Raw genomic sequence first — 14,798 nt, forward strand, 5'->3', positions numbered from 1 at the left:
CAAAGGTCCATAAGTTTGAGAGAGTTTTGTAAGTGGTCTGTGCAAGAGTCCACTGATTTGCAGCAAGTTACCGATGACTGGCAACGGGTATGGCCCTGGAGGGAGTTTCTTGGACTTTTCGTCATTAGAATTCGATATGAGGAGAGAGTGAATACAATACCAAATAACAGAAAACAGCGGTATTAGTAGCCAAAAAGGAAGGGTGTTTGGAGCATCCATAATTTCACAGCACCTATACAAAAAGGATTGCTTGAGTGATAGGAATAGCAGTGTGATCAGTGATGTTTTGGATACTGGGAATGAACTGAAGAAAGTGGATGCTATATATAGGCGCAATGGCCAGAGGAATTAGCACTAAATGAATGAGGCATCGAATACAAGTCTAAATAGAACTTTCGATCAATCAAGGGGGAAGGTTTCTCCCACAATCATGTGCCTTTTTCCAAGGTTACACAGCCACCAAAATTTATTGCATAGATACATGAGGGGTCCCTAGTTCTTGAATATGTAACTGAAGAAAAAAGAATTAGCGTCATGATTGGTCCCAAAAAATTTTTTTTTTTTGTAAAGTCCAAAATCGCTTCATTGTTAATGCCATGTGTAGAGTCCACAAAAAATTCATTCTATTTAGTTATATTCGAAGTAGTTTACATTTTGTCTAAGCGTTGTTCTAACGAGTGCGCATTTTTATATTTTTCCTATTTAATCTTGCATACATTCTCTTATATTTATTTACTTTCTCTAAAGAATCTTATATTTTTGAAAATATGACACTTGGAATATATTTTAATGAGTACCCATAGAGCATCGTTAAACAGACCGTTGGTTTAAATCAACAAATCAGTTACAACCGTTCGAAAAGCAAAAAAAAAAAAGGGCACTGCAGGCAATAGAAGAGGTTTCGGCTAGGTTTGTTGGCTCCATAGAAGAGGGAATAGAGGCTGCTGACTTTAGCTAATGTTTGTTGGCCCCTATAATTCTAATGTGGGCTAGAATATTTCCTAAGAGCTCTACTCCAATGAATTTTATGACAAAGACTGTCACATTATTCAAATCCGTAAACTGGGTTTCGGCACGGCATTTAGAACCAAGTCCTAGATAAGGTCCCCCAACCTGAACCAATAGCAATTGCCTGCTTTAAAGTAGAGCGGGCAAAAGCTGGTAAGCGTCATTTCTTGAATTTAGGAATAGGGCTTTTGATCAATAAAGCACATTTGACATTTAGTTTAAAATTGGTGCTTTTAGAGCAGTCTTTATATTTCAAAGAATAAAGAAAATTAACTTTAATAATTTTATTATAAATTTTGAACTAAATGAAGCGATAAATGTATTTAGAAATTCAAAGTTGCAAAGTCAAATTAAAAAAAAAAGCACATATGAAAGTTTATACCCAAACAATATGATTAAACACTTAATAAATAATTTGATAAAAATTCTATTAATTAAGTGTTTTTTAATAAGCGATTTCAAGTCGATAATTTAAATGCTGAAACAATAGCCTAGTAGAACCAAGTCCTGGGTAAGCTGCCCAACCTAAACAGCACTATTTACTTAATTTTTTTTTTTTTAATTTTTGGCATGACGCTATTTACTTTTTCTTTTCTTTTTTTAAGTTCTGAAAAAATAGTCGAGTTTATACTTAGAACAAGATCAGAACAGTAGCGTTTCAAAGTTATCCAAAAATACTGCAAACAAGGACTTTTTTTTTTGGTTAACATCTGACTAGCATTATTAACGATTCTACTGTCCCAACTAAACATACAAGCTTCAAATCCTTTCCACTGCAGGTACCATTACCAATCTCCCCAGCTTTCTTCTTTCAAAAACTAGTTTGGCAGTACTCATTTTTGTGACTTTTAATAGCTTTTCTTCTTTTTTTTTCAAAAAAAAAAAACAACTAAAGCGAATGATTTTTTACATGTAGTAGTAATATGTCACGTGCTTTGCGTGTGGATATTTTTTTTAAAGATACAACTTTTAAAATATTAAATTTCTTTCTAAATATTGATTGTTAATATAATATATTCTAAAAAAACTATGACTAACAAAATTTAGTAGTTGCCAGTCATACAAAATGTATATTGCATATAAAAAAAATTAAACAGTTATCATACATTCTACCATATAAAAACTTTGAAGAAGAAAGTTTAGCTAAGTTATTGTTTATTTTACTGGAGTTGTAGTAGAAAGAAGAGAAAATTTTCTAAAATTTATGAAACTAGTGCATAAATCAAAGTTAGTAAAAATATTTACTAAAGAATGCTCATTTTTAGCTATTGAAAAAGAGATTCTGAACTAACCCCCTCTTCTAACTTGAAATGGAATCAATTCAAAGTACTGGCATCCAAGATCAATGCAAAAGTTTAAGAATCTTTTAGGACTAAACTCATATATTTCCATAGAAAGCTGAAATGGAGTCAAAATAATACCTTAATACTCTTTCTAAACGCTCTCAAGTATATCCAAGTTGAAGTACGTTTTGAATCCAAATCTTCATTTGCTTTAAGAACCAATTTACAATTCCAATGTAGCAATATTTCTCTTTGTAATTGAGGTTTCGTTCTCAAGTAACTTGAAAAAAATATCCTTTTTGTAACTTTATTCTCAACAAATCTTGATTTAAGCCATTTTATGGGGCATGAATGTATCAATTAATGATTAATAGCACCACTTTATTGCCCCATTTCCACATTGAGGAGTTATAGCAATAATGAAAATTAATTGACTGTATCATGTTTTTAGATTGAAGCATTATATTAGACTGCTTATGAGGATTGATTTTTTTTTTTTTTTTTTTTTGGTAACAACTATTACCTTCCCACGTTTTTAACATAAAAAAGCAAGCTTTCACATCTCACAGCAATAAGGTTTCATCAACAAAAATTAAGCAATGATTCCTTCTTTCCCACCAATGCATTCCTTAAAAGACATTTTTAAATCAAAATTTTGGACAATTTTGAGAAAAACTTTTCTAAGCAATATTTTGGGGGTAAAATACAAAAAAAGCCCCCTGTGGTAAACCTAATATACAGAAAAGTTCCCTGTGGTTTCAAAATATATAACGTGACACCCCGTACTCTGAATTAAATTGTAAAGGTGACGGAATCCGTTAAACTTAACGGAAATGACTTATTGGAATCTAAAAAAAAATTTTATACCTAATTTTTAACAAATATACCTGTTTTGCCCCTTAACCCTCAATTCTCTCTATCTAAAGAATAAAACAAATGATTTTTTGAGCTGTCTTTTGCTTAATTATATCATGGCATTTTGGTCATTTTCTCCACTTCCATTAAGTTTAATGGATTCAGTCATCTTTACAATTTAGTTCAAAGTATGGGGTGTTGTGTTGTATATTTTGAAATCACGGGGGGCTTTTCTGTATATTAGGTTTATCATAGGGGTTTTTTTGTTTTTTACCCATATTTTGGTGACTTTTTATAGTTTAAGACATTAAGAAGCAAGGATAATGGGAGAAAATGTGCATTAATATAAGCACAATTTTGAAAGGTTAACAGTAGTTAAAATTTGGATACAATAAATATTTATCAGCTTTAGTACTTGTAGAAGTTTTGTCTTAGGATTTTTTGAAATAGTCTCGCCATTTGTTTTGTTTTAATCAATATGTTAATAATATAGTGAACTTAATTGTCAATTTAACCTTTTATCTTCTCGTTAACATTTTTAAACCAACATATATGATATAATGACTTTAATCATCATTAAACAACAAGGGCATAATATGAACTTGCAATCATCATCAATTACTAAGGGCATAATGGGGATAAGAAAAACTAAGACAACAATAATGCTTACACTCAAAACACCAATACTGGTAATGGATAAATAGATGGATAGATAGATTGATATACGAATATGTAAAGATAGATAATAGATATACGAGTATGCAAATTGCTCATGATCTCGTCATAAAGCTTTTCCAAGTCAATAAAGGTTTGTTTTTCCTTGCATGCTGTTGTTTTGTCCTAAGAGCATGTATATTTTGGTTGGCTATTTAATATTTTGGCCATTGCTTTGAGCAAGAAATTTTAAACACATGAAATAATTGAAGATGAAGTGTAAAAGTTGATAAATAGTTTTAAATGAGAAAAATGTTCATCTTAATCTTAATTAGTAACATTATTGAAACAGTTGGTAGCATTTCAGTTTTTATTCTAATTACTAACATTATTGAGTTAATTGATAACGTTTCATTCATTTCATTACAACCATAATAACTAAAATAAAATAATTCTAAGTATTTGACAAAAGGGTACTTTTTGGTCAAACTAAAAACTAAGGCAAAAAATGAGGGTATTTTTGTCATAGTAAAACTTAAAACAAATAATTTAATGCTTACACTTAACTTGTTTACGTTCCACTTGCCTAGACTCTTCACACTTTTATAAGGAGTATAGATATAGATATAGATATAGATAAATGGATATTTGTTCTCGAATGTTAGGTTGGGAGTGCAGAAATTAGAAATCCTAAGTTCAAATCTCCTTACTGCCTCTCTTTTTCTTAAGTCCCACCTCTCTCTTGTTGAAAAAACAAATTTAAGAAAAAAAAGAATGTTAGGTAAAGCTTACCTCTTTAGGTACTTTCTTCCAATTTTTGGTATCCATTTATTTTTTAAGGCATTATTGTTGAGCATGGCAGTCAGCAAGTCCATTAGTTATCCATATTGAAACATAGCATATTAAGGCACGTAGCAACTGTATTACAGTCACATAGAAGTTATAACATTAAACCAAAATAATATGCTTTCACGAAAAAGTAATTGCATGGATTGGTAAAATGATAAATCAAGATACAGAATTACATACCTCATTGAGAAAATTTGTAGTAAAACTCTCTTTGAAAGAATTTTTTATCCTATTTGATAAATATACCCAATTAAAATTATGAAAACTTACTTCTTTTATTAATGAACTATATCTTTGCAATCTAAATTACTTAAAAATCTACAATTACAATAAAAATTAACCGAACTACTAAATAGAACACTTGGTTTGAAACATTTACAGGAATGGAGCTTGAAACAAGGAAGAATAGGAAAAATCTAAGGGTTGAGAAGGGCAAGAAGTCACTTTTGGGCAAGAAATTAAGGTCAAGATCTTATATTCAGAAAAAGAAAACCAAAAGTTATCAGATGAACCAAGGAGAGATTTGAATAAAATATATTTTAGAAATTTGAAAACTGAAAACCTAAAGTCATATCTTGAATAAACCATATTTCACCACCAAAACCTGCAATCAAATGCTTAGTATGGCTAATAAAGAAGAAACTAGTGCATCAAAGTAACAAGTCATAAAATCATCTATAGCAGTTGGGAGGAAGTAGCATCAAATATTCAGTCACTTTCTCAAAAACAGAAACGTATGGTAAGTAAAGTAACTAGGTCCAATGAAAATTTAATAAGTCAGCTGATCTTCAATTTTCAAACCAAAATAAGGATACAATAGTCATTTCAATGATATACGTTGTCGTCTTTTTTCCATTTCACAATAATCCGCATGTACTTTAATTATGCATTTATCTTCTAGTACAAACTAAGTCTAATTTTTATTGCTACCTAAATATGGTTTAATCACTTATACATGACCTTTTCACAATTATTATATCATATTATATTTCGATATCAGCATAAAGAACAGCCTGTACTAAGCTTGTACTTAGTCTAATTTTTTTTTTCCCCTCAAGCAGGCTTTGGAGGGTCTCTACTTCTTGTGACTTGAATGTTTCCTTAATTTAGAGAGTGAAGGCGTGGGATTTTCGGGTTTATGGAACCACGTATATGAGCAGAATCTTTAGAAGGCGTGCTTACATTGGACCAGTAGTTCTCGGACGCGGTGTCCATGCCAGCTTAACAATCTACGCCTTTGTATTGTGCCACCCTTGATCAGAAGGGCAAATTGAATGGTCAATGAATTTGGTTCCATGTTAACACATCATCGTAAATTTATTACTTCAAAATTCAAAAAGAAAACGAAGACATCTGTCTAGGGTGAAATCAAAGTAATTTTATGCTAGATACTCTTTTGATAGCATTTTGTAGGGTAGATGCTTAAGTGAAAGGTTTTAAATTCGGAACCTAACTTGCACTCCCTACCCTACCGTTCAATCCATCCATCAAGATCCTCAGTGCTTTTGATCATGTAGCATCAATTTATAGATAGTGCCTACTCTATGAATTGAAGTTGGCGATTGTACCTACTTATTAGTGAATTGGATCTATACATTAATCCCTTATGGTTTGTAGACACAAATTTTGTTTCTCATTATTTTGACTAGTTTAGGCTTGATTGTGCATGTTGGGCCATTACAGTACAACGAAACACCTCAACAACTACGAGCATTGCCATGAATGAATTAGAGGCCTCTACAACAGTGGTAATGGTAGAGTATCATGTATATACCAAAATAGTAAAATCTTACACTAAAATATTAAATCAGTTTTTTGGTTAAACTCTTCTTTAAATTTCAACCGCTGAGGAGAGGGATGGGGGAGGAAATGTAACTGAGAGATTTCGAGTTCGATACCTTTCACTTACACTGGAAAAAAAAAATTATACGGCCTCCTTATGGGTAAGATAATCTTTATAGATTAGGGTAAGATACATTTTGTAACATTGAGTATGGGTGCAATTACTCTTTTATTCTCATTTAGTGTGAATTGGTCTCAAGTTATTGTGTTTAATTACTATTAAACACAAGTTATTGTGTTAAATTACTATTATGCCATCATAGCCGAAAATCTTCATATTTAGTTTCTGAAGGCCTTTGATTTTTGTGTAATTTAGCATGCGTTGATAAATTTGTCGTAAAGTTTATAATAAAGGCCCGTTAAGAATTTTCTTCCGATTTCAGCAGTAATATGATTGGTTTCATTTCTTGTCTCCTAATTATATATACAATATCGGTTAAATTAACTACTTCTTGCTCCGTTATTGTCACATGCGATTTGGTTATGTCCCAGCAATTATTGTCTCATCCCCTGAAGCAGCTGAGAAGTTCTTCAAGACTAATGATCAACCTTTCGCCAATAGCCCCATAGTGAAAGTTCTTGGTACATTGATCATGAGCAAAGGAGATGGACTTTTGGCCAATATGGTCTGCATTGGAGAAACATTAGTAAGCTTGGCATTTTACACTCACTCAGTAGAAAAAAGATTTGATCCAATTCTGTCGAGGACAAGAGAAGAGGTTGGAGTATTGGTGAAATCGCTCAAACAGGCTTCTTTTGATGGTGCTGCTGTTCATCTTAGTGCTGCAACTTCATCCTTAGGTGCCATGGCAGTACCTAAGGATGAAATCAGACGGGACTTATAACTCCTTGATTTGGAACTCTTGCTAAGGTGTTCTTTGATAATTTTCTTGAGAAAATCATTGGTGAGCATCTTCAATCCCAGAGAACAAGCAAACCAAGGACTTTGTAGACATCTTGATGGGAATCATTCAATCAGGTGAATCTGAATTCGAGTTCGATGGTCATCATGTCAAAGCTGTTTTGTTAATACTTTTGATAGCTTCCAAGATTTTCTTTTTTATTTTGCACTTCATTTCTTTTATGTTCTTACCAAAGTTTTGAAACACATCCTGCTCATTGAACTGGAAAGTATTATTGGATCAAAATTCACTGGTTCAACCGTTAGTCTAATCATTATTGCCTCGTGATACTATAATTACGTCGTAAATAATTAATATATTACTTTAATTATAATATAGTCCAATTAATATACTTTCTTGGTTAATGTATTGAATTAAAAATCAAATTCCGTCTAACCAAAAAAATAAAGAAATCATCCCTCATTGATCAAATTTAAAAATGATTTTGTAGATAAGAAACATGAAATTATATGACAATTGAAACTTCTAAATGATTTAGAGTTAAAGCATAGTTTCAGAACCAAAAAATGGCAAAAAATGCACGGTTGTACATCTTGCATTAAATATGCTGACAACTAGACTAATATCACTTTGATTGCATGAAAGAACCAGACATAAATGTTCAACATCAAGAACCGAACTACTTTAATAAGAGCCATTTCTTGTTCAATAGATCAACAGTCCAATACTGGACGAATTAACAGGTTCACAATATTTAAAAGCAGTTTTTTAAACCCTTTCAGGTTTGAACGTCAACCCAACTCGGATAGCAACCAGGACAATGGTTCAACCAGTTGGACTGGCCAGTTTGATCTGGATTTTAAAACCTTGGTTCTCACCGTTATTAGATGATGTCATTGTTTCTATTTTTGATAGAACGATTCCTATATTCATTGCAGTATTAAACTTTAACAAGATATGCGTTTCAATAATTATTGGATTGACTGTGACAAGCGAAGGCAAATTTGGATCCTCTCCTGACATGGACTTTCAGGATTAAGACAGGTTTCGCTGAAGATTACTGAACAAACCATTACATTATGGTTCCAAAAGAGCAATGGCCTTAAGGGGCACTGCCTTGTGTATTGTACCTCCCAACTCTTCTGTCATGTCAAGTTCTTCTGGTTTGATCCCTTCTTCAAGCTTCCACTCAAATTTATGAAGCAAAGCAGCCACCATGAGGTGCACAATTCGATCAGCCAGCGGTAGTCCTGGACAAATTCTTCTTCCCGAGCCAAAAGGAAGGAGCTCAAAATGCTGGCCTTTCACATCAATTTCTGTATCCATGAAACGTTCAGGCACGAATGAAGTAGGATCTGACCACAAGCTTGGATCCCTGCCAATACCCCACACGTTAACCAGTATATCAGCACTTTTTGGCACCATATATCCATTGATTTCTGTGTCACTTTCGGCTTGGCGAACTAGGAATGGGGCAGGAGGGTGAAGACGAAAGGTTTCTTTAATAACCGATCGCAAGTAAGGAAGATTTGAGATATCTGATTCTTGAACCAGCTCGTTTTGTGGAATGATTTCCATGATCTCATCCCTAGCTTTTGATTTTTTTTCAGGGTTGCGTAGTAACTCTGCCATTGCCCATTCCACGGTGACTGAACTTGTTTCTGTCCCTCCAACTAATAAATCATAAAATAGAGTGGAGTCGGAATCAAATTATGGTCATCGGGTGATTTTTTTTTATTTTCATAATTCAGGAGTTATATATTAGGAGTATAGGACCAGTTATATATATAAAGTATGCATTGAATGTATAGGTGCATTAATATTACTCACCAGAATCAAATTCTTCATGCCCATGTAGCTCAATACAGATTCATTTTGCTGATTAAGATCAAGGAGGGTTTCCAAGAAGTCATTTTTCCTGAGATAAGTGTTGGATGTGTTTCTTTCTTGTGATCTCTGACGAATGATACCATCAATAATATCAAGCAATTTTCCGTAAGATAACTTGGCTGTACGCCTTATGCCCTGTGGATCAATTGCACTGAGGACGGGAAAGTAGTCCACGAGATTAGGACTAGCAGCGGTTTAGAGCGCAGTCCATACCATTCCTTTTATCTCTCGAGACGAGTTAGAGCTAGATATAGAATCAAATTGTGCAAAATCAACCGAGAAGAAAGTGTTCCACATCAAGTCGAGAGATGTTGAGAAGGCAGCTTCACCAATATTTATGGTCTGTCCTTTGAGACCATGTTGGAGTACTTAATTGCACAGTTGCAGCACCTTTTCTTGGCGGAGCCCTTGACTGGCATTGAGCCTTTCTGATGAAAAGATACGCTCTTTGCATAGTTTGCGAAGATTGCGCCACTGGCTTTGTGCTGGTAACCAGAAAACTGAGAACTTATGGTGGTCCAATGCTCTGACTGCATCGCAGATTTCTCTGCCTGAGAACTCTAGATCATGCTTTTGAAGCATTTCCTTGGCAATTTCTGGTGATGATACAACTATTGTTCTTCTACTTCCGAATTTAAGTGACATCAAAGGTCCATAAGTTTGAGAGAGTTTCACAACTGATATTGGGGAGAATCCACTGATTTGCAGCAAGTTACCGATGATTGGAAATGGTAAGAACAAAATGGTAAGAACAAAATGCACTGGCTGTCTTGGGAAAAAATGGCAATGGCAAAAAGTGCAGGAGGTCTAGGCTTTAAGGATATTGAAGCTTTCAATCAAGCACTGTTAGGAAAGCAAGTTTGGAGGATACTTACTAAACCAAATCTGTTGGTTAGTAAGGTGTTGAAATCCAGATATTCTCCTCAGGAATCGATACTACAGTGTAGTCTCCCCAGAAATGCATCCTGGATTTGGCAAGGACTCATGGGGGCAAGAAGTCTAATCAATGCTGGAATAATAAGAAGGATAGGAAATGGAAGGAGTACAAATATATGGAGCCACAAGTGGATTCCAGACACTGATACAGGGAAGCCAACTACTAGTCGAGGGAATCATTGTGAGCTGGAAAAAGTGGAGGAGCTTATTTGTCAGCATAGGTGGAACAGAAACATCATATTCAGATTCTTCAATAGCAATGATGCACAAAAAATTTTAGCTATTCCTCTGAGTCTAGCTGATAGGGAAGATAGCTTTTATTGGCAACCAAAGGTGGGAGGGATGTACACTGTCAATTCTGGTTATAAATTTCTGATGAAGCATCACAGAAAGAGAGGCAGGCGCAGGCAGGAAGGAGCTAGCTCTAGCTATACTGCAAGTGATTCGGAGTTAGCTCAGATGTGGAATACACTGTGGAGTTTAAACATCAAACATAAAATCAAATTTTTCATCTGGAAATGCATTCAAGGTGCTCTGCCTGTGAAAGTAGCAGTAAATAGACGAACGGGGGTGGGTGATCCGATATGTAAGATGTGTGGATTAGCACAGGAAACAGTCGAACATCTTCTGCTGAATTGCCCCCACACGGAAAACATATGGAAGGCATCTCCCATTCAGTGGGATGGAGCAAAGGAGCAGCAGGGAGATTTCAAAAGGTGGTGGCGAAGAATCTCTGAAGCAAGGCACAGGTCAGAAGGGATGGAACACATTGGATTAACTGCAAACATCCTGTGGCAGATGTGGAAAGAAAGAAACAAAAGAGAATTCGAGAACGCTACCTTTGATCCCCCCTTCAAATCTATAAGGAAAGCTCATTCGGAATGGTTAGAGCAGCAGCAGATAGAGTACAAAGAGAAAGGAGAGAGCACGTTTGAAACAGTCCCTAGGCAAGATGCTCAGAATCAGAATTATGTAAATGAAGGAGAAGTGCTAATGGAGGTGAATACAACCATGAAGCAAGGGCAGTTGTTTGTGGGAATTGGAGTCACAGTTCAGCTTTTTGCAAGTAACACGATGATAGGGTGGGCACTGAAAGACATTAGTTCTGGAAACAAAATCCTAGATGAAGCTTTGGCACTGAAGCTGGTGTTGTGTAAAGCTGTACAACGCAAGTGGAGCAATCTTAAGCTGAGATTTTGTAACAAGGAACTGTGGAGACAATTAAAATATCAGAGCCCAGCAAACAGCAAAATGGCAACAGTACTTGAAGACATCTCTCAGTTGCAGAGATTGTTTTGCATGTGCTCTTTTGTTTTGGATAGGGAAGAAAATATGATAGTCAGTAAAACACTGAGTGTTGATACTTTAAGCATTATTGTGGATGAGGAGCGACAGCTTCCTCAGTGTCTTTGAACACTAGTTTGTAGAGTTCCGATCGAGCCGTTGCTCGCACTTGTAATTTTTTACCATGAAAGCAATGAAATCATCTTATCGTTTCGACAAAAAAAAAAAAGGAAATGGGTAAGGCCCTGGAGGGAGTTTCTTGGACTTGTATTCACTGGTATTTGGTAAGATCAGAACGTGAATACAGTACCAAATAAGAGAAATTAGAGGTATAAGTATCCAAAAGGGAAAGGTGTTTGGAGCATCCATATTTTCACAGCATATGCAACCTCTTCAAAAAGTATTGTAGCAGTGTGATCAGTTACCTCTTCAAAAAGGAATTATTACTGAATAAATGAGGAATCGTTGGCTCAAATCCCTGAGAAACTTTCCAAGAGGAACGCTGGCTGGCTGGGGGAGGTCTCTCCTGAGTCAACGTGATTTTTCCAAGATTACACAGCTACCAAAATTTATTGCATAGATAAATGACGGCTACGTACTTCTTGAACATGTATCCCAAGAGGAAAAAAAAAAAGAATTAGGCAGGAACGGTTGCAACTTATAACTGTCCTGAAGGTTAAGGGGTCATGATTGATCAAAAAATAAAAATATGTAAGACCCAAATTACATGTTGTATATCGTTTTCAACTTCACATATGGGACTCACAAAAATTTGATTTATATTTATATTTTGTTCAAAGTAATTTATGTATACATTTCGTTTAAATGAACAAAACCTTTGGGGAATGTAACCATCCTTGCTTATCCCAAGAAAAAGAATAAAAACTCTAGACTGTTTAGAGCTTGTAGAAGAGGGAATAGGGGCTGCTAAGTGCTAACGGTAATAATTATTGGGGTTAATCACATTTTATCCCCTTAAAGAATATTTCATTTCTCAGTTTACCCCTTAACCTTTAATTTTACTCACTTAACTCCCTTTAGGACAAAATTGCCCTTGCATTATTTTAACTTTTCATTTACCTTATTTTCCTTTCTTTTATTTCTTTTTCTCTTTCTTCTTTATTTAATTCTTCCTCTTTCCCACAAAAATCTTCACCTTAATGATTGAAATTAAAAAAGATGAATTGCAGAGATCTATCTTCTCCTTAAATGATTAAAAAAATATTCAAATCACTTTCCTAAAATATAATTGTTTTAGCCTTTCAATTCTTTCAATTTTGGGTTTTCCTCTTTCCTTTCTAGTTTCTCATTTTATTCCCAAGAAAATATCTTAAGATGAAATTGTGGCCTGATTAATAATCATCAATTGAAATTTGTGACACGTGGCATCATACAAAAAATCAAAATTATTTTTTGATGCCTTTTAAACCTTCACCCAAAAATATGCAATAACAAACTCAAAAAAAAAATTTTCATTGAAATGGAATTTCTATTGGGAAGGATGAAAGAGAGAAGAAAGAGAAAACGAAATAAAAGAAAGGAAAACAATTTCATCTTATGATATTTTCTTGAAAATAAAATGAGAAACTAGAAAGGAAAGAGGAAAACCCAAAATTAAAAGAATTGAAAGGCTAAAAAAATTGTATTTTAGGAAAGTGATTTGATTATTTTTTTAATCATTTAAGGAGAAGATAAATCTCTGCAATTCCTCGTTTTTAATTTCAATCATTAAGGTGAAGATTTTTATGGAAAAGAGGAAGAATTAAATAAAGAAGAAAGAGAAAAAGAAATAAAAGAAAGGAAAACATGGTAAATAAAAAATCAAAATAATGCAAGGGCAATTTTGTCGTAAAGGAGGTTAAGTGAGTAAAATTAAATGTTAGGGGATAAACTGAAAAATGAGGTATTTTTTAAGGGAATAAAATATGATTAACCCTAATTATTGTCTGCTACATTTCTGATGTGGACTAAAAGTTTTCCAGTGCTACTCCAAAGGATTTTATGACAGAATTCAAATCCATAAAGACGTCAGGGCTAGGTTTCGGCAAAACATTTAGAACGAAGTCCAGGTAAGGTCCCCAACCTGTACCAGTCGCAATTTTCTGCTTTTCCTTAACGTTTCAAATTATAATGGTTCACTATTTTTTTTATGTTCTGAAACAGTAGCTATTTTATAGTTAAAACAAGATTAGAACAGTAAAATTTCAATGATAATAAAAATTACTGGAAATAATAATTTGATTTTTGATAGGTTGCAGTTTCAGCTTTTATTTCATTATTAATTCCTCCTATTACCTGACTATATGTGGATTAATTGCGGGATTCTACTCACTTTTAGTATTGTGCATTTATTTCAGGGAGTAGAACGAAAATACGATAACAAGTGCCAAGTTTGACAGAAAAGAAGTCCAAGCCACAGAGCTTATTCCAGGGATATTGTTGGCAAAGAAGAGATGATGCCTTTTTTGGTAATTTCCGCAAGGAAGGACGGACGGAGGGCTTCTCCCTCCTGGTGAGCCGCCGCAATAAGAAGAAAGAAAAAGGGATCAAAAAGGGGGCTGGCTAAATTCGTTTTTTTCCGTCTGTAGCTTAGCTTGAGATTGTTGACTTTTCGTTGGGCTTTTGCTCTTGACTTTTCTTACGCATGGCAGGATAATTTAGCTTGAGTTCTTGACTTTTCCTAGTTACCTTACTTTTAGCTTTTTGTCTCCACGAATGCTAGCAACAATAAAGAAACTCAATTGTCACTTGCAATTGCCGTGTGCCTTATGAGTGTTCGACGAATTGCGGATTCCGAAGATGCAAACTAAGGCCGTGACTCTGGCTGAAATTTTCTGCGGGCTTAGTTCATCCAATATGAGCTAATCCCCTCATTCTAGTCAAGAAACGACGGATGCTTTGATTCGCCTAAAAATTATGAGATCGATTTAATTTAATCTCTCCCTTTTATTTATTGGTATTCGTGTATTCCTTGATTGCTACGCTTATGGTTATTCAATTAATTGATTGTCGTGGATCCGGATAATTAATTGATCTGATAGCCTATTGTCAACTAGGGCATTTAAATCCGTAATTGTTTGATTGTCCTGAATTAGTGACGACTGGCACGATTAGCTTCGTGTCAGGGGGATACGCGGGCTAATCTAAAATAACCCTGGTAGTGCGTTATTTGATTAGAATAGGGCTCCTCTAATACGTAAGGCAATTGGGAAATTAAATTCTATGGGCGTACCTAGGATTATTTCTCAATTAGAGCAGTGATTAACGGGCGTACCTTAATCATCGACACAGTAAGGAGGGGTTGACTGTCATCGCTTGTTTGACAGTTATAACC

At 34.5% G+C, this 14,798-nt stretch overlaps 1 protein-coding gene across 1 annotated transcript; it reads right to left on the reverse strand.

Annotated features, from left to right (window-relative positions):
- Positions 1-8,431: 8,431 nt before the first annotated feature.
- Positions 8,432-9,889, reverse strand: LOC113690388 (cytochrome P450 76T24-like). Its single transcript, XM_027208256.1, has 3 exons — positions 9,635-9,889; positions 9,181-9,379; positions 8,432-9,027 (listed from the first exon to the last, which is right to left on the reverse strand). The coding sequence occupies exons 1-3, from the start codon at positions 9,887-9,889 to the stop codon at positions 8,432-8,434; spliced, it is 1,050 nt and encodes a 349-aa protein (XP_027064057.1).
- Between the last annotated feature and the right edge of the window lie 4,909 nt (positions 9,890-14,798).

Source organism: Coffea arabica, chromosome 1e, assembly GCF_036785885.1.
Source record: "Coffea arabica cultivar ET-39 chromosome 1e, Coffea Arabica ET-39 HiFi, whole genome shotgun sequence".
NCBI classification, from domain to species: Eukaryota; Viridiplantae; Streptophyta; class Magnoliopsida; order Gentianales; family Rubiaceae; genus Coffea; species Coffea arabica.